The sequence below is a fragment of the Hyperolius riggenbachi genome, chromosome 4, assembly GCF_040937935.1.
Source record: "Hyperolius riggenbachi isolate aHypRig1 chromosome 4, aHypRig1.pri, whole genome shotgun sequence".
Taxonomy (NCBI): Eukaryota; Metazoa; Chordata; class Amphibia; order Anura; family Hyperoliidae; genus Hyperolius; species Hyperolius riggenbachi.
Genome location: NC_090649.1, coordinates 375,779,625 through 375,806,925, shown reverse-complemented (window position 1 = coordinate 375,806,925; position 27,301 = coordinate 375,779,625). Strand labels below are relative to the sequence as shown.

The 27,301-nt window shown below is 44.7% G+C and overlaps 2 protein-coding genes across 2 annotated transcripts in view; both read right to left on the bottom strand.

Moving 5' to 3' along the window:
* Positions 1 to 10,918, bottom strand: part of TTLL2 (tubulin tyrosine ligase like 2) — a 688,842-nt gene extending 677,924 nt beyond the window's left edge. Inside the window, exon 1 of the mRNA XM_068232056.1 lies at positions 10,842 to 10,918. The gene's annotated coding sequence lies outside the window, so the exon portion shown is untranslated. The remainder of the gene's footprint in view (positions 1 to 10,841) is intronic.
* Positions 1 to 27,301, bottom strand: part of FNDC1 (fibronectin type III domain containing 1) — a 274,542-nt gene that overhangs the window by 161,150 nt on the left and 86,091 nt on the right. Inside the window, exon 2 of the mRNA XM_068232055.1 lies at positions 1,000 to 1,194. Coding sequence (XP_068088156.1) covers positions 1,000 to 1,194 — 195 coding nt within the window. The remainder of the gene's footprint in view (positions 1 to 999; positions 1,195 to 27,301) is intronic.

The following is a 27,301-nucleotide window of genomic DNA, read 5'->3' as shown; positions in this document are numbered from 1 at the left end:
TAGGGCCAATTTTAGGGGGAAGCCAATTAACTTATCTGTATGTTTTTGGGATGTGAGAGGAAACCAGAGAGGAAACCCACGCAGACACGGGGAGAACATAAAAACTCCTTGCAGATGTTTACCTGGCTGGGATTCGAACAGGGGACCACTACGCCACCGTCAGTGGCGTAGCTAAGGAGCTGTGGGCCCTGGTGTAAGTTTTACAATGGGGCCCCCAAGGACTCTATACATTACAATTGATACGGCGCACCAAAACCTACCAATGGCAGCCAGGGTGTCAGAGGTGCAAGAAGGGGATGGGGAACAGTTTGTTAATGGTTACCACTATTTCAAAGTATCTATAGAAGTGATTATTATGAGCACAGGACCAATAGAGAGCTAATACTGTAGTTGAGGGAGGGCCCTTCGGGGCCCCTCTGTCCCAAGGGCACCAATGCGGTCGCAACCTCTGCAACCCCTATTGCTACGCCCCTGGCCACCATGCTGCCCCAATGCTTGCTGATTAGCAATCATCTCTTAAAAGCGGAAGCAACTTCCTCTATAGAGAATAGTGGCTAGGATCATTATACAGAGTGCTTAGTAGAAGGCAGTAATTGGAATTGCGGAGGTATGTACTTTCATTCACCTTTATTTTCCTCTCTAGATGCCAGAATGATTGGTGAATTTCTTTATTTAGATGCACTTATCTTTTATGTGTGGTTAAGCAGTAAGTTCTTCTTTAAGTGCATTAACCAGCAGACAGGAAGCTCAGAGGTGTTCAGGTGGCTGCAGTACTTTTTTTGGGCAAATCAGGCATTGTTTCTTTAGGGCATTGGGTGCTGAAAATGAAGTCCTGACTATTTTAACATGCTGTGGAACGTTTGTATTAGAACAGATTTCAGAAAAAAAACGTAAGTGCACTGGATTTTCTGTGCCAAAAAATAAAAGATCCTTTCAGGCTGTTTCTTCTGCCATTAGGTGTCTGTGAACATTTTTATTCTATTCTGCAGTGTGTATTACCTCTCTGCTTATTTTCTTCACTGCGGACAGCGGGCTTCAGTGCAGCATAATTAACCCCTCTTGTGCTTTCTCCAGTATTAGAAACTTGGCTTCGAAATCTGCGGACAGTTCGCGTTCCAGCAAGTTGGGGAAGGAGAGATCTGCCATTAGGGGATCGACCATTCATTCTAAATAGTCTGGCTGGGGGCTTCTTCCCTAAAAAGACCAAAAAGGAAAAATCAATAAAATTAGTCTCCCAGCATAATTTATACAGTACATTGCTGCTGTCAACAGAGTATTTGCTGATAATGTCGTTATAGTGTAGCTATATAAACGGTTTGTTTTTTTATATCAAAAGCCAGGAAGGAAATATGATCTACCCAGTGGTATCTAATGAAAATATTATTTTATTTAAAACAATTAGAGCATTTATATGTGAGAGTGCCAAAAATTCCCATACTCCCAAAAACCCTTAAAAACAACTACCCCAAACACTTTCTTGCTCCATACCACTCCCTCCTATATACTGGCTGGTATCAAAAATGATGATGATGATGATCGAAAAAAATTTGCATGTGAAATTTTTGAGACTGGCCAGTCCATAGGAGGGAGAGGTATGGGACGGTCGGATAAGTGTGTTGATAAGAACATGGACATTGTTTGCATTGTCATATTAATTTTCTAATTGTATTGAATAAAATATTATTTTCATAAGATACCACTGAGTAGGCCATATTCGCTTTTTTTTTTTTTTAATATGATATGTGTTGGTCCCGCTGGTTATCTGTACAGCAATTACCGTATTTTGGATATGGTATGTAATCTTATAGCTACCTTTTTTATATTGAGTTTTTTTCCCCATTTTGGACAACAAAGGCAAAGTTAGAATATCTGTGAGGCATTTGCTCTGCTCTGGGTTCATCTACCTGTGCCCTCAGTGTACTACAACAAAATGTTATATTACCAGTTTAAAAAACATACTTTGAATTTTTGGGACATTTTTTTACTTGATTATATATCTTTCTGGAGCATCCCAAAACTTGTAACGGTTTCTGATATGACCAAGATCTAAAATAGACTACAGTCACATGCAGGCTTGCTCATTCATGTATAGAGTTGGCTCTTAATGCATATTTACAAGCGCATCTTTATGAGGATATTTAACAGATGTACTGATCTAAATGGCTCAATGCAAACATATGTTTGCCCTGCTTCACATTTCATTGACCTGCAAACATAATTCAGGTCTTGACAGACTGCAAAATTGCTTCCACTGCTGAAGGATGCCTTCAAGCCACATGTGAAAAAGAGACGTGAGGAAATGTGGGCACTGGAAAATAGCCAATAGCAAAGTATTGGTAAGATTTACCAATATTCCACTATTTACAGTGGTAATTATGATCGTAAAGTTCTGTAAATGTTACTGATATTTTACTACAGCTAAACCTAGCCCTACTCTCACATAGGACCCCCCCTCAAATGCCTAACTCTAACCCCCCCCCCCCCTCTGCAGATGCCTAACCCAAACCACCTTCCACCACACCTAACCTTACAGCCTCCCCCTGCTGACATCTAACCTTAAAGGGAATATGACGAAATAAAGTTATGATATGATTTGTATGTGTAGTACAGCTAGGAAATAGAACATTAGTAGCACAGATATGAGTCTCATTTTTTCTAGTACAGGAAGAGTTAAGGTGGCCATACATGAGGCGACTTGGTGGCCAATCGACCAAATCAAATTGGATGAAAATCGGTGCCACTAAGTGCATGCCCAACCAACAAAGCGACCAATTTCGGGATGGAAATTGGTTGCATTGTCACTGGCGCATGCTGCATGTCAGGCCGAAGTTGATTGGTTGGGTGTGGGGTGGAACGGCGGCCGATTTTGGAACAAGGGACAAAACAATGAAACCCCTGCTGTTGCAATGTATAAAATGTGCCTCCCCCATGTGTGCATTTATACATTACCTGTCCTGTAGCAGCCTCCACCCAGTGTCCGTTCATCTCCCCGGGTTCCGCATACATGCTAGTGTCTGACGTCAGACGCTATGCGCCTCTAGCATGTACACGTGTATGGGGCTGTTAGAAGCCGGCAAGATGGAAGGACACCGTGCGAGGCTGCTACAGGACAAGTGATGTATGAATGCACACACGGGGGGGGGGGGGGCATAGGCGATACAGATGCGGCGCGCTCAGCTGATTCCCTGGTCTATTATCAGATCTATGACCACCTTCAGTTATCTAAGCAACTTCAGTTATCTAAGCAAAAAAGCTTCTCTGAGCTCTCTGCCTAATTCAGTCAGAGAGCAATGCTATTTCCTGAAGCACTTATTTCAACCTGTCTCCCGCTGTTTCTTGTTTGTTTAAGATTTCACTGCAGAGCTAATGACTCTTTGAATTTTCCTACTCTGTTTCATAGTTTAAAATACAGAGCATAGTTTGTAAACTGCAAATATTAGAGAATGATGCAATGTTATAAAAAAAAGCTATATAACTGAAAATCAAAATATGAGACACTTCTCTTTGCTACTAATGTTCTAGGATTTATCCGTACTACACATACTATTCATTATATCACAAGTTTTTGTTTTTGCTTCAGTGTCACTTTAAACCACCCTCCACGCCTAACCTTAACCCCCCCCCCCCCCCCCTTCCTGACACCTAACCTTAAACAACTCCCACACATCTAACCTTAAAATCCCCCTTCCTGACACCTAACCTTAAACATGAGATGGTTCACTAGCGTGCACCACTCATCGCACTCCCGTCCCCTGAAGCATTCTGCTCTTGCACAGTAGTACTGTGCAGACGCAGAATTCTCCAGGGGATGGAAGCGGGGCACGCGTGCGGCCGAGCATGCGCAGTGGCCCTTGACTGGCGGCAACTGACCGGTTTACCAGGAGATGTACCACCTGAACGGAGGGGCTGAAGAGGATGGCAAGGGAAGTCACAGTGCTGCTGGGGCTGGTGGAAGCCCTTAGGAAGTATAAATTAGTGCTTGTGAACCATCTCTGGTATAGTTTAAGAGTCGCATCCCTATCCCTGCCGCAAATATCGAAGATGCAAATGATCATAGGTCTCAAAAATGAAAATTTTGGCTGGGCAGCCCCAGTGTTTATTAGGCCTAAAATTTCTGTGTTTGACACTCAATAGCTGGTATTTGTATTAGTGGCAATAGCTGCACCCAAACTGTCCATTAACCGCATGCTCCCAAATTTCCTACTCCCCCATCAAGGGCTTCAATGAAAGGAAGTGCATTAACTGCCCAGATAAGAAGTAAAGAAACATTGGCCAATATGCAGTTAACTTTTTCTCCTGAGTTTTCTCCAAGGTGATATTTTTAAATTTAATAGTCAATTAAAGGTCTTATGCCACCAGAAAGAAAGAAAATACTCAAAATAGTTTTGATAGTACATTTACACCTACTTTTTGGTACTTAGTTGAATAGCGCTGGAACGTTATTTTAAATAGAAGATGAGAAATGATCTTCTAAGAGAAAACTCAGGAGAAGAAGTGTAAATAGTGATAGATGCAAAACGGAAAAAATGCACCTTTATTTCCAAATAAAATATTGTCGCCATACATTGTGATAGGGACATAATTTTAACGGTGTAATAACCGGGACATATGGGCAAATACAATACGTGAGTTTTAATTATGGAGGCATGTATTATTTTAAAGCTATAATAGCTGAAAACTGAGAAATAATGATTTTTTTCTTTTTTTTTTCTTATTCTTACTGTTAAAATGCATGTACAGTAAAGTGGCTCTTAGCAAAATGTACCCCCCAAAGAAAGCCTAATTGGTGGCGGAAAAAACAAGATATAGATCAGTTCATTGTGATAAGTAGTGATAAAGTTATAGGCTAATGAATGGGAGGTGAAAATTGCTCGGATGCGTAAAGTGAAAACGACTGAAGGCTGAAGTGGTTTAAGTGTACCTGAGATGGGGCAAAAGGAAATATTAATACATACCTAGGGCTCCATTAGGGCTTCCTCCAGCCCCCTCCATGCTGAGAACTCCCTCGTTGTCCTCCGCTGCCTGGGTCCTCCACAATTGGCCCCAGAAAAGCCTCCAGTCGGTACTAGTCAGCACAGGCACCGTCCGGCCACGCGTGCTCCTGTGGATGGGAGCATTCTGCGGCTGCGCAGGTGCAGACTGCTACCTGGTCGTGGGAGTGCACCAGGGGCACACGCATGGCCAGGCATGTGCAATACGCTCTGGACCAGAGGTCTTTCTGGGGATTTCAGAGGATCCAGGTGGCGCAGAAGGATGGCGAGGGACCGATCAGCCGGGGGGAGGGGGGGGGCAAGACTGCTTGAAGGAGGATAGCTGGCACTCCAAAGTATGATGAGGACCATGAGAAGTTCTGATCGTTGTGATGAACAGACGCATGCTTAGACTTTATAATTTGGGTCTCTCTTGAAATTGGTAAGCCTGCTCATTGAAGGGTGTTGGTGATGGAGTGATATTTGAAGTACCATGTAGTGCTGAAGTTGATCTGGCTATATGTACATGGAGTCTATCTGAGGACTTTTTACTTCTGGGCAGCTTATGGGACTTGTTTAGCTTTTGCGTGGATATAATCCCCTTTCTCTATATGTATACATTTTTCCTTTTGCCACATCTCAGGTTTACTTGTAGTAATAATGTACAGACGTGTTGCCTTGCTCCCAAAAAAAGCCTCCCCAGGGGGGAGGGGGGGGGGGGGAGATAGCAGTGCTCTGCTCCTTAAAGTTCTTACAGGAAATGGTGGTGGGGAAGCAAACAATGAAGACAGCGTAAAACCTAGTTTAAATCATGTCTGCTCTTTCTGTCCATTTAAAAACAGTGACAAAAAACCCTTGAAACATTGTTTCTTGCAATAAACAATCATCCGTACTGATAGGCACTCTTGATTTGGTCATGTGACACAAGAACTCAGCTGCGTGGGACTTTCTAGAACAGGCAAAAATAGTTTTGTATCTGAACATTAGGATTAGACGCTCTATCAATCACTTAAGCAATTGAATGCAAACATTGGTCTTTGATTTCTGACCCATTTCCTGTATCCATTTAAAGGTATGGCTGAAGATGAGCGAATCTATCAAAAATTGTCCTTTAATTTTCAGCGTATGGTCAGTTTCCAAAATTATATTAAATTGAATATTAAAATTTCATGATTTGAGAAAGAAGAATGTGATATGTATTTGTGAGGGACAAGCTTCAAAGAGTAGACTTGGCTGCAGGACAAACAGACTCTGAAGCAGCAGTGAAAATGGTGCAGCACAAAGTGTTGCAGGAACAAAATTCCTTACTTGGCAGGGTGCTCACTGTGGCCAAACAATGAGCAGAAAAACAGTCCACAGAATCCCAGTTGTGGTCCCATAAGAAGTGCTGGACACCAGTGGCTTAGCTAGGGTGTTTGACACCCGGTGAGGATAATTTACCAACACCCCCCCCCCCCCAAAATAAAAAGCGAAGCGCACAGTGGCAAAAAAATGGGTGTGGACATGACATCACATGGGTGGGGGTAACTGGGTAACTGTAATGTAACTGTAACAGTAAGGCAGTGGGCTAATATAGGTAGCCAGAATAGTTGCCCCCAGCATAGGTTAGATAGGTAGGTGCCCCCAGTATAGGTTAGATAGGTAGGTGCCTCCAATATAGGTAGCCAGTATAGTTGCCACCAGTATAGGCTAGCTAGGTAGGTAGGTGCCCCAATACAGGTTAGATAGGTAGGTGCCCCAGTATAGATTATATAGGTAGCTGCCCCCCAGTATAGGTTAGATAGGTAGGTGCCTCCAGTATAGGTTAGATAGGTAGCTGCTCCCCAGTATAGGTTACATAGGTAGCTGCCGCCCAGTATAGGTTAGATTAGGTAGGTGCCCCCCAGTATAGGTTAGATAGGTAGCTGCCCCCCAGTATAGGTTAGATAGGTAGCTGCCGCCCAGTATAGGTTAGATTAGGTAGCTGCCCGCCAGTATAGGTTAGATAGGTAGATGCCCCCCAGTATAGGTTAGATAGGTAGCTGCCCCCCAGTATAGGTGAGGTAGGTAGCTGCCGCCCAGTATAGGTGAGGTAGGGAGCTGCCCCCCAGTATTAGGTAGGTGCCCCCCCTAATGGAGGTAGGTAGGTGCCCCAGTATAGATTACATAGGTAGCTGCCCCCCAGTATAGGTTAGATAGGTAGGTGCCCCCAGTATAGGTTAGATAGGTAGCTGCACCCCAGTATAGGTTAGATAGGTAGCTGCCGCCCAGTATAGGTTAGATTAGGTAGGTGCCCCCCAGTATAGGTTAGATCGGTAGCTGCCCCCCAGTATAGGTTAGATAGGTAGCTGCCGCCCAGTATAGGTTAGATTAGGTAGCTGCCCCCCAGTATATGTTAGATAGGTAGCTGCCCCCCAGTATAGGTTAGATAGGTAGGTGCCCCCCAGTATAGGTGAGGTAGGTAGCTGCCGCCCAGTATAGGTGAGGTAGGGAGCTGCCCCCCAGTATTAGGTAGGTGCCCCCCCTAATGGAGGGGGAGCCGGAGCCGCGGGGAGGGCAGCCCGACCTCTCCCTCCCTTCCTCTCCCTGGGCTGCCCTCTGTGCTCCCCCCTCCAGACTGCAGACTGTGCGCGCAGGGAAGCGCTATACACATCTACTCACCTACCTGGTTCCAATCGCCGCTCACTAGCCGCCAGTCTCCTCTCTGCATACGTGCTGATACACATGCTGCTTCCTGTTTAGCCGGAAGCAGCGTGTGTATCAGCGTCTATGCATTGGAACCAGGTAGGTGAGTAGATGTGTATAGCGCTTCCCTGCGCGCTCACTCTGCAGTCTGGAAGGCGGAAGCATGGAGGGCGGCCCGGGGAGAGGAAGGGAGGGAGAGGTCGGGCTGCCCTCCCCACGGCTGCGGCTCCCCCTCGATTACAGCGCACCCCCTCTAGGGTGGCTGGGGTCACCCCACCTAGTTCGGGTCACACCCCCCGCACCACCGTCACTACGCTACTGCTGGACACCTTCAGCGAACCACAAACTAAGACAAAGTGAGTGACATTCTTACAGTCATGTATATATATATACAGTATTTTTCTGGCCACTGGCATAGGATTTACATTTTTTGTGGTTTAGTTAGGAAAAGCCACCACCTTAACACTCCAAGCTCCAGGATGTTTGCATATACTGCATCAGTTCCAAAATACTCTTAGAAATTGTCAAATCAGCACTTTTTACTTTGGCCAGTTGGATCTCTAGCAAATAAATTCTGGCAATATAAAAGATTAATGTTTTCTTTGCTACCTCAGAAGAAATGAAAATACCACATTTAAAATACATCTGAAACAGTTTTATCCCGAAAGTATTAAACAAATACAAGAGCACGGTTGAATGTCTTGCTTTGCACATGCATATTCTACCAATTTCTTAGTAAGCTGAGACTGCTATGAAAACACTGAGCTACCAGGCTCACAGATAATATAGCAGGATCTAAGTCTTAGCATGCCTTTGTCCAGCACAATCTGAACCTCAAGCTACATTCTTTTACAGATGGTTAAACACCATTCATATGTCTGCTTGGAGAAAAAAAATCTTATTAGTAAGATGTTTTGCAGAAGAAAAAGATAGAGAATCTTATTTATAAGATTTTTGCAGAAGAAAAGATAGAGAAGATGTTTGAGATTCAGGCTAGGTTCACAGTGGACATTGCGTTCCCTGTAGCAGCAGAAAATGCAATGGACTGGAAAAGTGGCACCCACCCCTCCATTATCAACGCATTGGGCACTATGTATTATACAGTCAAGCAGTGGCGGCTCCAGGAATTTTTTTTAGGGGGTGCTATGCAGGTGCTGGACCAATTTCCGGGGGAGCTGACGACCTGCGGCGCGCTAAGCGCGCCGCGGCAAAAAATGGGTGTGGCTACAACCTGCGGCGCGCGAAGCGCGCCGCGGCGAAAAGATGGGCGTGGTCATGACCGGATGAGGGCGGGGCTAACTGTAATTTAAAGTGAACCCAGGGTGAGAGTTATATGGTGGCTGCCATATTTATTTCCTTTTAAACAATACTAGTTGCCTGGCAGCCCTGCTGATCTATTTGGCTGTAGTAGTGAACTGAATTACACCAGAAACAAGCCATGCAGCTAATCTTGTCAGTTCTGACAATATTGTCAGAAACCCCTGACCTGCTGCATGCTTGTTCAGGGTCTATGGTTGAAAGAATAAGAGGCAGAGGACCAGCACGGCAGCCAGGCAACTGGTATTGCTTAAAGGGAGATAAATATGGCAGCCTCAATATTATTCTCACCTCGGGTTCCCTTTAAAAGTGCAACGCAAAGACAGAGGGCCCAAGTTTTGGTGACCCTTTTCCCAGAAAATTCACATAATTGTGCAGGTTTTCTCAAGAAAATACACGTAATGTGAGCAGATTTTAACAAAAAACACGTTCAATGACCCCAATATGCACAATCGTTATCAGATATGGCTCCAAAATGCACAATCGGTAGCAGATATGACCCCAATATGCACAATCGGTAGCAGATATGACCCCAATATGCACAATCGGTAGCAGATATGACCCCAATATGCACAATCGGTAGCAGATATGACCCCAATATGCACAATCGGTAGCAGATATGACCCCAATATGCACAATCGGTAGCAGATATGGCCCCAATATGCACAATCGGTAGCAGATATGGCCCCAATATGCACAATCGGTAGCAGATATGGTCCCAATATGCACAATCGGTGGCAGATATGGTCCCAATATGCACAATCGGTGGCAGATATGGTCCCAATATGCACAATCGGTGGCAGATATGGTCCCAATATGCACAATCGGTGGCAGATATGGTCCCAATATGCACAATCGGTGGCAGATATGGTCCCAATATGCACAATCGGTGGCAGATATGGTCCCAATATGCACAATCGGTGGCAGATATGGTCCCAATATGCACAATCGGTGGCAGATATGGTCCCAATATGCACAATCGGTGGCAGATATGGCCCCAATATGCACAATCGGTGGCAGATATGGCCCCAATATGCACAATCGGTAGCAGATATGGTCCCAATATGCACAATCGGTAGCAGATATGGTCCCAATATGCACAATCGGTAGCAGATATGGTCCCAATATGCACAATCGGTGGCAGATATGGTCCCAATATGCACAATCGGTGGCAGATATGGTCCCAATATGCACAATCGGTGGCAGATATGGTCCCAATATGCACAATCGGTGGCAGATATGGTCCCAATATGCACAATCGGTGGCAGATATGGTCCCAATATGCACAATCGGTGGCAGATATGGTCCCAATATGCACAATCGGTGGCAGATATGGTCCCAATATGCACAATCGGTAGCAGATATGGCCCCAATATGCACAATCGGTAGCAGATATGACCCCAATATGCACAATCGGTAGCAGATATGACCCCAATATGCACAATCGGTAGCAGATATGACCCCAATATGCACAATCGGTAGCAGATATGACCCCAATATGCACAATCGGTAGCAGATATGACCCCAATATGCACAATCGGTAGCAGATATGACCCCAATATGCACAATCCGTAGCAGATATGACCCCAATATGCACAATCGGTAGCAGATATGACCCCAATATGCACAATCGGTAGCAGAAATGACCCCAATATGCACAATCGGTAGCAGAAATGACCCCAATATGCACAATCGGTAGCAGAAATGACCCCAATATGCACAATCGGTAGCAGAAATGACCCCAATATGCACAATCGGTAGCAGAAATGACCCCAATATGCACAATCGGTAGCAGAAATGACCCCAATATGCACAATCGGTAGCAGATATGACCCCAATATGCACAATCAGCATCAACTGAAAAAAAAAAAGAAAAACCCATTTACTCACCTACAGCCAGAAGACCTTCTTTCCCGACCTCCTGTCCCGAGTCCCGACCTCATTGTGGCGCGCAGCGCCCGCGCGCCCACGATCCTCTTCCTTCCCGACGTCACGACGAGACTTCCTGCCTGCATGCAGAGAGCAGGGCTACGGGAAAATGGCCGCCCGAAGCCATGCACTGCAGACTCGAAGTCTGCAGAACAGGGCTCCGGGCGGCCATCTTACCGTAGCCCTGCCTGCTGCTCCGTGCTGCCGCTGTGTGAACTGACTTGGCGTCTTCCAGGGGGTGCTTTGGGGGTGCTTGGACAATTCTAGGGGGTGCTCGAGCACCCCCTTGCACCCCCCTGGCGCCGCCCCTGCAGTCAAGGAACATTATGCTTCACCATCACAGTTTACACATGCATTTTGCAGTAACGCAGTGCTTTGGGATGCTGCATGCTGTTATATGGTAAGTGGTTATACGGTATATGGTAAGCCACGTCAGAATGCGGCCTTTATGCTGCAACACAACAAATTACTGTGAATCTAGCCTTAGTGTTTTTTTTTTATATAGATATAGGAGAATTATTATTCTCTACATCGTATAAAGGTGCATTTTGGTACTTTACACAGTCATTGAAATAGAGGATGAAGAGTATGTGACTGTACCTGGGTCCATGTACAAGAGAGCTCACCTAGGGTAAGAAGTCCGCTAGCCATTACATCAAAAGATGTAATGTAAGAGGTCCTTGGTCTCAACACCTGGGAACTAGTCTAACAGATGATAGTAACAATATAGCAATTTGCTAGTCTTAGGTGTGAGGTCCTTGGTCTCAACACCTGGGAACAAGTCTAACAGATGATAGTAACAATATAGCAATCTCCTAGTCTTAGGTGTGAGGTCCTTGGTCTCAACACCTGGGAACTAGTCTAACACATAAACAGTAGCAAGCAATAGTACTTTAAAGCTATCAATGGAATCTGACTCGGTGTGAATTCCCAGCTCCGGCTGGTTCTAACACACTGTGGGATCTGACTCAGGTCTGAGCGCTCACACGTAAATGTTCGCAACAGCAGACAACTTGCAAGTGACAAGTGAGACCTACATATACTAAAAGCGCTCCACAGCGCCGCCCCAGTCACTCAGCCAATCCGGAGCATAGCTGGAGTCAGCTGATCGGCATGATCAGTTGACTCCCCTTCTAGCAGCATAAAGGTCCTGTCGCCTGGCGCGCACGTAGTTCTCTATCTGTGTGCACTAGAAGGATCAGGCAAGGCAGCATCACCCCCGGCTGGGACGCGGAGATGGCCGCCATGCTGCTCTCCCATGCGGCGGCATCTCCGCTATTCATTACATGAGGTAAAGAAAACACAGAGACCTCTGGAAGAAATGCATAAACGTAACACAAAATATTGCATAGTACGCAGATAGGTCAGAGTAGAGCAAACAATGACATAATAAAAATTGAAGAAGGTGATTAGAAACGTCAAAGGCAAACCAGCGTAAGGGCCAGTGCACACCTAAAAGCACTAGCGTAATCACAAACACTAGGCATTTTTTGGAGCATTTTTTTCAAAGCAATTTCAGCCATGTGACTAGCGATTTTTTGAACATTTTGGTTTAGCATTTTTTTTTACAGTTTAACCTAAAAGTTAACAACTGTATCAAAAGAATGCTTGGAAAAATAATTGCTCTGTTCAGCAGTTTTTAGAGAGATTTTCCTATACCTAACATTGAGGCTGAATCGCCTCAAAATGCTTTTCTCTAAAAATCACATCACTCTGGTGTGATCCAACCCATACAAAAACATTAGCCAAGCGCTTTTCAAAGCACTTGCATTTTAAAAAGCGCTCAGAAGTGCACTAGGTGTGCACCAGCCCTAAAGTAAGGTTGATGAAGTATTTAATGCTATGGTGGTAACTAATGATCACCTGCATATATTATTTTAACAGAACTGAAAAAAATAAAAAGTTTGTACCCCTCAATCTGCTTGTATACCTCCTCTTATACTATAGCTGCACCCCATGTTATTGTTATATAAACAGTGTGGTGAAGGGGGGGCAGTCTAAACCAAACTTTCTCTAGGACAAAACTCAAATAAGACAGCAGAATAAATACCCAGATTATCATACCTCAAGGACACATCTTGTATGAAATGTCTGCTAAGCACACTACTGCATTCTCAAAATGTGAAAGTAGGCTCCGCAGAATGTCCCATTAAGTATCAAAATTCTTTATTGGACCAGGTATAAAACCAAAACACCATCTGCTGACATGTTTCGGACACACATTGGTCCTTAACCATAGATTAAACAAATTGTAGCATTCTACATCAATTCAGTACAGTGAGCAGAGTCAGGCTAATAATTATTTGATGTTCCTGTAAAACAAGCACAAAACCAGAATCTGTCTGGTTTACAGCCCACTTATAGCTTTTGAACTTCGTTTATTCACACTTGCTGGAGTGATACCATATCCCTATAGTACAGATATTCTATTCCACCCCAGGGTACATTGCAGTGTTTGCTGCACTCAGAAGTGGAGGCATGGCATTTTAGCAACTGAATGGCAATACATATGTTCTCTGAAAAAAAGAAAATTGTGTTTGTTGGATCTGTCTGTGGCAGTAATTCATTGAATAAAACCAGACTTAAAGGAATACTATCGATCCCCAAGTGCTCTAAAATGACAATGTACAAATAATGTCTAAGTAGCTGTGTAAACATTTTCCTACTTTTCATGTTAAATATCAGAGGCAAAAGCTGTAATTTATTGAGGGTAGGATTTAGCTATATTGGGACAAATCAATTGCAGAAGTGGTGTCTGCTTCAATGCACAGCCAGAGTTGCATATCAGACTACAGAAAGCAAATATCAAACATATCAAACTCTGAAAGCAAAAACAATATGAAAAAGCTGTGTCAATTAGTTAATTTCCTGTGCTCTCTTCAGACACTTCAGTCAGAAACAAAGCTCCCAACAGCTGCAGCTCCTGTGTCCTGTCTCTCTCTGTCACACACAGAGCTACACATAGAGTTAACTGATCAAGTGTGAGGGGAATTTCCCCTCTCCTCATGGCTCAGTCAGCCATCAGTTTTGGCGTCAGTAAACTTTGAATGTATTTTGCTAACAGTAAACAAAGAAGTTGCTACTAAAATGTATACACCAGTACTTAGCAGCACTTCCCAAACAATTCCTGTGTCAATTGAAAAAAATATGTGAATCGATAGTATTCCTTTAATAACACAGACATCTGTGAATGGGCCTATAGGAAAAATGCCCAAGGTATGCTGCCATCTGCTCTGGGCAGCAGTCCAGCAGTGCACCCAGTGTAAACCGAGCCTTGCAGTTACTCGATCCAACTTACAGGCTGTTTTTTTCTTCAATGCAAGCTATGGATTTGATCTGGCTCTGTAGAGATTCTGAGAGTATTTTAAATGGAAAGGTTGCCCACAAATGTGCTCCTCATTCTAATATCAAATTACTAATCACCTTACTACACTTTAGCTCTATTGGATCACTCCTGCATAAAAGGTGTGTGTATCACTTTGAATAATCAATGAAGTTGGGGTAATATGCAGAGCGCTCAACAATGTCTCATATCTACTTTAAACTCAGTTTACATATATGCATGCAATCCCTAGAATGTCCTCATAGGATCAATATATAAAAAACAATAAAAGCCAACTGTCAGTAATTGCGGAAGAGCCGCCGCCAGGAGTCAGCGGCAGGTGGCTCTTTCCGCGCACGATGTGGCTAAGCACGGGGAGGCAGCCACCTCCACTCAGTCTGAGGCGGCTGTCCCCATGCAGGGCATGGCGAAGCGCGGAATAACCGCCGCGTCGGACGCGGCGGTTAGCGTGCATGTCCCCGCTGCGGAGACACCGCACAGCGGGGCTGCTGTGGCTGGGACTCGTAGTCCCTTCAGGTTTAGAAGGGCGCGCGTGCGCGCGGAGAGGCAGGTCATTTATAGCAGCCAGAAGTGAGTCAGCTGACCAGGCAGGTCAGCTGACTCTGGCTCTACTCCGCATTGGTCCAGCACTTGGGGAGGTGCTGGGAAGATGTGTGTGTATATATACTGCTGGCAGGTCATTTCTCTGGTGTCTGGCATTGCGATCACATACGTGGGAGCACCCAGATCCGTAGTCAGATCTGCAAGTGTGCCGGGACCAGCTGGGGCTGTAATCCTACACTTAGCTAGATTCTGTTGATAGCTTAAAGTACTAGTTTGATTGTGATTATCTGTTTTGACCTTTTGCCTGCCTGACTATCCTCCTGAACTCTGATCTTGTACCTCGATATTTCTGATACTCTGTTGCCGAACCCCGGCTCGTCCTAAGACCCTGCTTCTGCCTCCTGATCTTGTGCCTCGATATATCTGATACCCTGTTGCCGACCCCTGCCTGTACTTAGACTCCGCCTTTGCCTTCTGATCTTGTACTTTATCTGTCCGTGTGTGTACAACCTGGCTTGTCCGACCTCGAGAACCGACCTTACTGTTAGAGGCGGTTCCCCGTTCTGTTAGTGACTCTTCCTCCAGAGGGTTACTTTCAGACAATCCTTCCTACTGTCAGCCTGACTCCTCCCGTCTTGGAGAGTCCAGGTCTGCGGAAGGAATACGTGCAGTACTCCTGACTGCGCTGAGGCTTTGTCCTCAAAGTGTTACTGTTACACCAAAACACTACACTCTACTCAGGTGAACAGAGGTTAGCTGGTATATCGGATTATCGGTGATACTGCAGATCACTTATAATCTGGTATACATCTGTATTCCCAGTGATACTGCAGATCACCGGTAATCAGATCCTCTCTGTGCTTCACCGATCGTTACACCAAAACAGATAAAGAATAAATGAACGTAAAAAATAGTCATCTGCATACAGATGATAGTTAAAACCCATGGAGGAGATAACCTTGCCAATGGAGGATGTGTATAGGGTGAACAGTAGGGGGCCAAGGACCGAACCTTGGGGGACTCCCACCGAGAGGTGGTTGGGGGTGGATGAGGACTCATTGAAGGTGGTCGTGAAGGAGCGGTTGGAGAGGTAGGATGAAAGCCAGGACAGGGCGAGATCGTGAATGCCCAAGGACTGGAGGGACTGGAGGATGATCTACTGTGTCAAAAGCTGCTGACAGGTCAAGGAGGAGGAGAATGGAGTATTTACCTTCAGCTTTAGCTAAGGCAAGGTCGTTGACCACTTTGGTGAGAGCAGTTTCGGTTGAGTGGGCAGGCCGAAATCCAGATTGGAGTGGGTCTAGCAGTGAGTTGGCATTGAGGTACTGGGTCAGGCGTTTGTGAACCAGACGCTCAAGGAGTTTTGAGGCAAAGGGGAGGAGGGAGATAGGACGGTAGTTGGAGGGTAGCGAGGGGTTGAGTGAGGGTTTCTTGAGCAGTGGCCTGCTTGAAGTCTGTGGGGAAGGTGCCTGTGGATAGGGAGAGATTGAACAGGGTAGTGAGGACTGGGGCCAATTCCGTGAAGTGAGGCTGGAGTAAATCAGAAGGGAAGGGGTCAAGGGGGGAAGTAGTAGTATGGGAAGTCTGCAGTAGGTGGTTGACTTCCTCGGTGGTAGTAGGAGTGAAGGATGTGAGGGGAGGATAGGGTGGAGGAGGACCTAGTTGGGAGGGGGTGGGTGGTGAAGATTGGAGATTGGATATTTCCTGGCGGATGGAGACAATTTTGTTGGTGAAGTGGGTGGCTAAATCTGTGGCAGTGAGGGAGGAAACGGAGGGTGGGGGGGTGGGTTTAAGCAGGGAGTTGAAGGTGGCAAAAAGACGCCGGGGGTTGGAAGCTTGTGCTCCGATGAGCTTGGTAAAGTATTCCTGCTTCGCATGAGCAAGGGCAGTGTGGAACTGCAGCAGGTTGGTCTTGTACTGTAGGAAATCCTGGTTAAGTCTAGTTTTTCTCCATTTCCGTTCAGTGGCGCGTGTTTTCCTCTGGAGGATGCGAGTATGGGTAGTGCGCCAGGGCTGGGGGTTAGGGGGTCGGTTGTGGCGAAATATTGGTGGAGCAGCTTTCTCTAGGGCTGATGAGAGAGTTTGGCGATACTGAGCTGCAGCAAGATTAGGACAGGTTAGGGTGGGGAGAGTGGAGGAGAGGGCATGGAGGGGGTCAGCAAGGACACTAGGGTTGAGCTTGCGTAGGTCTCGCTGCCATCGACCAGGTGGGTGGGTGGCTAATTTGGAGGTGCCTTCCGTGAGGAGGTTGAAGGTGAGAAGGTGATGGTCTGAGGGTGGAAAGGGTGCGATGTCAAGGTCTGCAATGGTGGTGGATTTAGTGAATATAAGGTCGAGAGTGTGACCTGCAGTGTAAGTGGGGGTGTTGGCGTGTTGTACAAGTCCAAGTGAGTTGGCAATGGTGAGTAGCCGGGTCACAGCAGAGCTCTGGGCTTCATCGATGGGAATATTGAAATCCCCAAGGATGACGGTGGGGAGGTCAGAGGAGAGGATGTGAGGGAGCCAGGAGGCAAGGTCATCGAGAAATTGTGGGGTGGAGCCCGGAGGGCGGTATAAGACCGCAACAATGGCAGGGAGGGGGTGGTAGAGGTGAATGGTGTGGGCCTTAAAGGATGTGAATTGTAGAGAGGTAGGTGGTGTGAGGACACGGAAGGTGCAGGATGGGGAGAGGAGCAGACCCACCCCTCCCCCGGTCCTGTTGTCTGGTCTGGGGGTGTGACTGAGGTGAAGCCCCCCATAGGAGAGGGCAGCCTCTGCGGCAGAGTCAGAGGGGGTGAGCCATGTCTCAGTGAGTGCGAGGATGGTGAGGGATTTGGAGAGGAAGAGGTCGTGGACTGCTGTAAGTTTGTTGCGGACGGATCTGGCATTCCAGAGACCGCAGGGTAGGGGGAGTATGTGTTTGTGGGTGGGATGGATGGAAATAAGGTTGGAGCGAGGATGGGTGTTGAGGTAGCAAAAGAATAACAATCAACAATGTACAATATACAAGACTGTGGAAATATCCACCACACAGTGATTCCTCAGAGGTGTGGTTACCTCTGAATGGGAACCCCGTGTGTGAGATCCTCGGCCCAGGTGCAGATTGGCATCTCAGCCCCTGGCAGTAATCGTCTGCTAGGGCAAGCGTCTCGGAGAGGCAAGCCTCAGAGATATCCCGCCAGTGGGAGATGTTCCACTGGGGAAAAGAGAAAGGTCAGACAGGAAGAGGTTTGGCAACAGAGAGAGAGTAGCAGTACAAGAACAGAAGGCTGATTCAGAGTCCGTTTAACAGGCAGATTCGGCAACTAAGAATCAGATAGGCAAAGGTACAAAATCGAGAAGAGGAGAGAGTAGTCAGGGATAGCCAAAGTCAAGACACAGATTAATATGCAATACAATGCTAAACTGAGGTGTGATGTCCTTGATATCAACACCCGGGAACTGAGCTAAGGTCTGAGCGTTTACACCTAAGTATTCACGACAGCAGACAGTGAGCAAATGACATCTGTGGGCTTAAATGCAGAAGCCCAGTTCCACCAGCCCGCCCAGAGGGCTGGACCTGAAGTCAGCATGTGATTGGCTGGCTAGGGTCAGCTGATCGCCGGATCAGCTGACCCGTCTTCTCAAATAATCAATATCCTGCCGCCTCGCGCGCGTGCGCATGACCCTCTGCCTCTGAATCTCAGAGAGGCCAGGTCCCCGGTCAGCGCACGCCCGCACACAGAAGTCCGCTCCGTATGGGATTCGGAAACCACCGGCTGAGAAGCGGAGGCCGCCGCCATGCTGCCCTGCGCGGCGGCGGCTCCGCTATTCTTCACAGTATGATCACCAGCTTAAGTGCTCCCCGTTAACACAGCAAAGCACCCAGTGTGCCACCACCTTATAATAAATCAAGCCTCTCACCAGATTGTCTTGCTAACCAGAAGCAGGTCAGCAAACAGCGCTTTTTGGTGAGTATGGCATTCACTTGCTTCATATCACACTTTGCCTATGACTCAAAACAGGCTTGACATAGTGTAAATCCGTTTTTAATCGAAACTGTTAAAAGTAGTGCAATTACAATTTAAAAACTTCTCATGCGCATATAAAATCCTCCTGAGCTCGTCCTGGCGTCTCCTCACTCTGCCTGGCACCGCCCTACTAGTTTCGTCCAATGACTCATCAGGGGCTGAGAAGTTTTTAAATTGTAAGTGCACTACTTTTAACAGTTTTGAATAAAAATGGATTTACACTATGTCAAGCCTGTCATAGGCAAAGTGTGATATGAAGCAAGTGAATGCCATACTCACCAAAAAGCGCTGTTTGCTGACCTGCTTCTGGTTAGCAAGACAATCTGGTGAGAGGCTTGATTTATTATAAGGTGGTGGCACACTGGGTGCTTTGCTGTGTTAACGGGGAGCACTTAAGCTGGTGATCATACCCTGCTATAGCAGTATCACACTATTGCCATTCCATTTCGTTTACATGTGGGGAGTGATAAACCTGGAATATCTGGATTGTGGAAACCTGAATCTACTGGCTGGGCCAGAAGCGTTTTCTGCTGATTTTCATTTGATCAGCCATCTTATCTGGTGAGCGTAATCTAATACTATTAAGCTGAATGATGCCGGTGGAAAATTTAACATAGTGTCAAGAAGTCTGAAGAACTTTTTGTCAGAGACTGTATTTTATGTTCTTTTATACTTTATCTGTTTTGGCTTTTATTGTTTTTTATATATTGATCCTCTGAGGACATTCTAGGGATTGCATGCATATATGTAAACTGAATTTAAAGTAGATATGAGACATTGTTGAGCGCTTTGCATATTACCCCAACTTCATTGATTCTGAGAGTATTGATGGATGACACGCTGAAGATACATACTGCAACATCATTATGGTAGGTTGGGCCTGTGCCGTGGTTCTCATTCAGTAGGCGGGAGTAATTAGGCTCTTGCAAAGGTGTTTATGCTAAACTATCAACTCTGCAAAATCTGTGTGTGTGCGCATGCCCACAGGTGACCCCACCTCCCTATTACTCCTTGCATCACCTATGAATGGTATAGCATAATGGTCTGCCTGCAATGTTCTCCTCCTCATGTATCACTGGACCCACCACCCCCTAAAACACACATACTTCTCAGAGCTGCATGCCTTAAAGCGGTATCATCACCATAAAAATCAAATTTCAACAGCAACTGGTCTGAGTGTATTAAGTGATAAAGATGCTAATCCTGCATTCAAAACTTTCAAAACGTTTTCTGCTGTTATGATTTGGAGTTATCATATACCTTAGGAGCACTGGCTCTTTAGTAGTCGGTGCCAAAGAATTGCATGCTGGGGGTTCTTTTTATCTATAATAAATTCCTCCTCTTCCCTTTATTTCCCTGTCTGCTGCTTATCTGAAACCTGATCCCCCTACTCACTTGTGTTTACAAGCAAGGCTGAGGTGACTCAGTGATTGGAGGAGACAAGAAAAAAAGTAAAGGGCAGAAATGACATCACGAGTTAGCCTTTACTGTGGGCAAAAGACATGGCCCTCACCAGGAACAGAATTCTCGTCATTTACTATATAACATTCACTGAAATCAAAACGTGGACAGTACAATACATGTGTTATGTAAGTAGATCAAGTATTTATCTACTTATATACGTGTTTTTTTCCCCCTGGAATAGTATGGCTGATCCTACAGCTTTAAAAAGGGATGGATTGTGGGGATGATCAATGAGATGCAAATATTTCAGAGTTGATGCAAATTTGTATGCAAATGTATGCAGTATGAATAATGGACCAATCAATATGAATCCAGGTTTAAAGGGAACCTAAACTCAAAACCCAAAAAACTCACGGCTTCTCCGGAAATACGTGTTCCCATCCGCGATAGAGTCCTGCACCAACAGGAATATGTGCAAAGGTACATGTGGCGGCCCGGCCGACTCAGAGGCGGCCCGCCGACTCAGAGTCGGCAAAAACTAGCTGGTGGCAGGGGACCGGAGGAGCCATGAATGACTATGAGAGCACAGGATGGCTGCAGGGGGCTGGTAGAAGTCCCAGTTAAGTGAAACTTTTTTTTTTTAGTTTAAGTTCCCTTTAAATTGATTGGTCCATTTTGAAGCTGCATATACAGTGGGATGCAAAAGTTTGGGCAACTTTGTTAATCGTCATGATTTTCCTGTATAAATCGTTGGTTGTTACGATAAAAAATGTCAGTTAAATATATCATATAGAAGACACACACAGTGATATTTGAGAAGTGAAATGAAGTTTATTGGGTTTACAGAAAGTACGCAATAATTATTTAAACAAAATTAGGCAGGTGCATAAATTTGCGCACTGTTGTCATTTTATTGATTCTAAAACCTTTAGTACTAATTATTGGAACACAAATTGGCTTGGTAAGCTCAGTGACCCCTGACCTACATACACAGGTGAATCCAATTATGAGAAAGTATTTAGGGGGTCAATTGTATCCAATTATGAGAAAGTATTTAGGGGGTCAATTGTAAGTTTCCCTCTTTTAATTTTCTCTGAAGAGTAGCAATGTAGGGGTCTCAAAACGACTCTCAAATGACCTGAAGATAAAGATTGTTCACCATCCTGGTTTAGGGGAAGGATACAGAAAGCGGTCTCAGAGATTTCAGCTGTCTGTTTCCACAGTTAGGAACATATTGAGGAAATGGAAGACCACAGGCTCAGTTCAAGTTAAGGCTCGAAGTGGCAGACCAAGAAAAATCTCGAATAGACAGAAGCGACGAATGGTGAGTCAAAGTGAACCCACAGACCAGCACCAAAGACCAACAGCATCATCGTGCTGCAGATGGAGTCACTGTGCATCATTCAACCATTCGGCGCACTTTACACAAGGAGATGCTGTATGCGAGAGTGATACAGTGGAAGACTTTTCTCTACCCACAGCACAAACAGAGCCACTTGAGGTATGCTAAAGCACATTTGGACAAGCCAGCTTCATTTTGGAATAAGTTGCTGTGGACTGATGAAACCAAAATTGAGCATAACAAGGGGCGTTATGTATGGAGGAAAAAGAAAACAGCATTTCAAGAAAACACCACCTACTTACAGTAAAATATGGTGGTGGTTCTGTGTGGCCAGTGCACGGACTGGGAATCTTGTCAAAGTTGAGGGATGCATGGATTCCACTCAGTATCAGCATTTTTGGAGACCAATGTCCAGAAATCAGTGACAAAGCTGAAGCTGCACCGGCGCTGGATCTTTCAACAAGACAACGACCCTAAACACTGCTCAAAATCCACTAAGGCATTCATGCAGAGGAACAAGTACAACGTTCTGGAATGGCCATCTCAGTCCTCAGACCGGAATATAATTGAAAATCTGTGGTGTGAGTTAAATAGAACTGTCCATTCTCGGAAGCCATCAAACCTGAATGAGCTAGAGATGTTTTGAAAAGAGCAATGGTCCAAAATACCTTCAGCCAGAATCCAGACTCTCATTGGAACCTGCAGGAAGAGTTTAGAGGCTGTCATTTCTGCAAAATGAGGATCTACTAAATATCGATTTGCTATATTGATATTGATGTGCCTCACGCGCATCATCGGGAGCTTACTGCACAGTACAAGAAAGCTTCATACTGCGCCTGTGCAGTAAGCTCCCAATGACACACAGGAGCGAGCTCTATTAGTCTAGTTGGACGAATGTTAGACCGGGAGCGGTGGCGGAAAACAGAGGATCATAGGAGGACGTCGTAGGACATGACAGCTGCAGGGGGCTGATAGAAACCCCAGGTAAGTGTCGTTTTTTGTGTTTTTTAAACCACCAAAGAACCCCTTTAATGGTTATGCTGTTCAGGTTCACTTTTACCATTTGCTAGTCCTCATTATTGACTAATAGAAGGAGATGACTGCAGTGATAACCATCAAATGGCAGGTGATGCTGCTTTCTGTATTTTGTAAAGAATTTTTTTTTTAAACCAACTGTAATTCAATCAAAACTATTATTATAATATCTAAAGATATATCAACCTTGTATTTTATGTTTTTTTTATGTTACTGTCATAGCAAAGCTACCAAAATTTTCTTAGGGGCTAGAGTGGTATAAGGTAGTCCAGCTCCTCACTTTTCCTCCAGACCTCATACCAGCTAATGTCCTAATAAATTAGTTCATATTAGCCGCACCGGTAGTAAGTTATAATGGCACCTATAAACCATTTCAGCCCGCGGGTATTTTTCACCTTATGCATCAGAGACAATTTCACTTCCCATTCATTCGCCAATAACTTTATCACTAATTATTAAAATGAATTGATCTATATGTTGTTTTTTACACCACCAATAAGGCTTTCTTTGGGTGGTACATTTTGCTAAAAAAATGAAAAAATTCATTATTCTTAGTTTTCGGCCACAGCCATTATAGCTTTAAAATAATGCATGCTACCATAATTAAAACCTATGTATTTTATTTGCCCATTTGTCCCGGTTATTACACCATTTAAATTATGTCCCTATCACAATGTATGGCGCCAATATTTTATTTGGAAATAAAGGTGCATTTTTTTCAGTTTTGCGTCCATCACTATTTACAAGCTTATAATTTAAAAACGTTCGTAATATACCCTCTTTGCATGCATATTAAAAAAGTTTAGACCCTTTGGTAAGACTGCGGCTTCTGAAGAGAAGCTGTTGGTCTTTCTATTGGGGACTTAGATCAATGAATGGGAACTATGCATGGGCACGATTGGGAGCTCGGGAGCACGCACGGGAACGCGCATCAGCACAGCAGCAGCCATCTGGACGTGACAATCACGTCCAGGCGGCTTAAATGGTTAAAAAAGGTGCTCCATTAACAACATTACAAACCTTTTCTCTACTTCCGCTAAGTGTATAAAAAGGTTGCCGCGTAAATATAAAACAACTATATAATTTCTTTTATTTACCTTTCATTTCCATACCAACTTTATCAATTACAATAACCCATTATTTAACAAACAATTGTTTCCAAAACTGTATAATTGTTTCTAAAACTGTTCTCTATGCTCTCTCATTTCAACTTTTTGCACCACAAGGAGCAGCTTCCGTGATTCTCACTTATGTTACTAGTCATTGTTTTAAAAAAAAAAGTTACATAAACACACACACACACCTAGGGCCATATGCAATTAACTTTTTCACCTGACTTTTCTCCTAGGTGATATTTTTAAAGTTGTCAATAAAATGCCTTTTAAGCCTCCAGGAAGCAAGAAAATAATCAAAATAATTTTGATAGTTATTTTTCAACTACTTTTGGTACTTTTTTAGTTGAAAAGTGCTGAAAAGTTATTTTAAATCGAAGTTGAAAAATTATCTCCTGGGAGAAAAGTCAGGTGAAAAAGTGAATTGCATATGGCCCCTAATGTTTATTTTTACGTTTTGACTCCTTAACTATCATTTTTGATTCTGTGTTACACAAAACCGTAACCAATCATATACTAATTTATATTACACAAACAAAAAAGGGGATTAAGGTTAGGCACCCTCCAGGGGCTGTGGGGGTTAGGGTAAGGCAGCACCGGGGGAGGTGGGTTAAGGTTAGGACCTGAGGCTTACATTTTGCCCACCGAGGAGGGGGGGGTTAAGGCTAAGCACCACTGGGGGGGGGGGGGTTAAGGTTAGGAACCACAGAGGGTTAAGGTTAGGCATCATTTGGGGAGGGTTGAGGTTAGGCACCACTGGGGGGGGGGGGGGGGGGTCTGTGTGAGAGTAGGGAGGGGTTAGGTAATAGTAAAATATCTTCACTATTTACTGGTGTTTTACTATATGAATGAAGTAATACAATATCAGTAAATTAAATAATATTTTATCACTTTTACTGGTGCCCATTTTACTAGACGTAAAAAGAGGTTACAGTGGGGAATAGTAGAATATCACTACTATAAACAATAATTTAAGGCATACTCATTTTACTAAATGATAACTTGAACATCGTTTTTATCTGGCGCCCTTTTTAACAGGAGTCTTTATTAGATGCATGTGCTGTACCACCTTTTACCTTTATATCCATAAAGTTAACTTTTAGGTTGATATCACAGTGGGGTGCTGTAATGCGTACTTTGTTAAAACAGGAATGCAATGCAACAGAGGAGAATTGTGCATTACACGTTATGTGCACATTGCTTCACATACAGTCAAAGAAAAGTATGCTTTGCTGCCACTGCTAACATTTTCACTGCACTGCATGCATTGGGATACAAGATTAAAGAGTCTTTTAGATTGCAATGCACGGGATGCACTCTAAACGTTGCATAGACGATTGCAGTGCATTATTGTGTGTGAAAGTGAACCCAAGGTGAAAATAAACTGATGAGATAAAGAATTCTATTGATCCTCCTACTCTGAAAAATGACCCTTTATATATACTGTATCCCATGGTTTAATATTATATTATATTTATACATTTATAAAGTAGATTGAATGTTTTCTTGTCTTTGCACAGGAGCAACCAATTAAAGTGGAATGAAACCCAGCATTTCTTCTTTGCTCTAAAATATTATTTACAGCAGTGGACCTCAAACTAAGGCCTGCGGGCCGAATGCGGCCCCTGAGGCTATTTTTACCGGCCCCCCACACACAATGTATTTACTTATAGATGAGGTCAGCTACATCTTTAAATATTGGTGGTCTGCATATAGAATAGCAGTGCTGGCACCACCCATCCACATGGAAGCCAGAAAGCATTAATTTGCTTGATTTGTTTCCAATCAAATTCCACATCAGGTGACACTACAGTCCAATTGGACTGCAGGTTGTCACATGGGTATGCTTCACTGTCTCGCCCGCAAAGACTTCTACACCATTTTATGTATACTCTGGCTCCCCAGCAGTCTGAAGTATGTTGACCCGGCCCTCGACCCAAAACGTTTGGGGCCCCTAAATTACAGCATATAATATACTAACATAATTTTTTCTTTAGTAAAACAGCATTCAAAGGGTTAAATCACAGGAATGACTTTTTCTCCTGCAGGGGCTGCCGCATCCGAACTGGTGATAACCTTATCTTGTATGTACATTCTTCACTTGATACAATTAAGTAAACATTCTCTGGCTATGCAGAAACTTCTGCTAACAAGTCCTGAACTAAAACACTGCTCAGAAATCATAACTGGCTGCTTTCAAAGTAAATAAAATGAACTTTGGGAACTTATAATTTCTAAATGAATAATACTTGTGCACAAAAGCAAATATGATAATTGTATGGGTTATAAAAAGTAGGAAAACACCTTTTTATTGAACATTTTGTCAGAGTTTAAAACCGCTTGAAGTGTCCCTAAATGAAAATACCCAAACTATTGACCTTTTTGTATCTCCCTCTGCTCTCAGAAGCTGTATTCTACTAGGAAAACTTTTATGGCTGTAATTTGCTTATCAGTGAGGATTACTATATTCCCAACAAGGTACCGACAACACACAAACTGTCACTTCGCTGCCTAAAAAGTTAACTGTTTCAGGCAGCAAAATAAAACAAGTAAAACAGCCTGGTTATTAATATGTTTTGCACTGTACATACACATGTTTATCTCATCATGTCACCTCGGGTACACTTTAAATTGCCTCCATTACATCAGACCCCAATGTGCCACTGTGAATGGAGCTTAAAGGATTAGTTCACTGAAAGTGTCATGTTGATTCTGTAGCTATATCAAATCTCTTTCTTCCATGTAAATCCACATAAAATGACAAAAGAACAACTATCACAAATAAAACCAAATGATAGTTAAGCATTATTCATGACGCATACTAATCAGTGTTGCTGTTATTCTACCATCAGAGTCCAATTCTATGAGGTATATATTCAAATGAATTATAATGTATATCATATTGTACTTCTTGCTGAAATCTATTTTAAAAAAATGTTAAAAAATACTACTTAAGCAGGGCCGGCCCTAGACTTTTTGCCGCCTGAGGCAAAATTAGAAAAAAATCGCCCCCCCCCCCCCCCAGGCGTGGGGGGGGGGGGGTGCCGAGCTGGAGGGGTAGCTGGCAGAAAGGGGGGTATTGGGCCTAGCGGCGGGGAGGGGGGTCGGACCCCCCCCCTCGCCTGGGTCCCCCGATCTGCGCTCCTCCTCCAGCGTAAAGTACCAGCCAGCGCGCATATGTTGAAGAGGCAACGGGCGGAGGAATCACTCACCTTTTCCGCGTTCCATCGTGCGATCCACTGACGTCACTTCCTGCAAGGCCGTCCACTTACAATACAGTGGGCGGCGTTGCCGGAAGTGACGTCAGTGGAGCACACGATGGAACGCGGAAGAGGTGAGTGATTCCCCCGCCCGTTGCCTCTTCGTCATATGCACGCTGGCTGGTACTTTACGCTGGAGGAGGAGCGCAGATCGGGGGACCCAGGCGAGGGAGGGGGGGGGGGCGACCCCCCTCCCCGCCGCTAGGCCCAATACCCCCTTTCTGCCCACTACCCCTCCAGCTCGGCGGGCGGCCCCAGCGCCCATGGAGAGGCGGGTGCCGCCCACCCAGATTTGCCGCCTGAGGCAAATGTTTCACCCCGCCTCATGAGCGGGCCGGCCCTGAGAACCCGAGGTGGGTTTGAAGAATATTATCTGCATACAGAGGCTGGGCA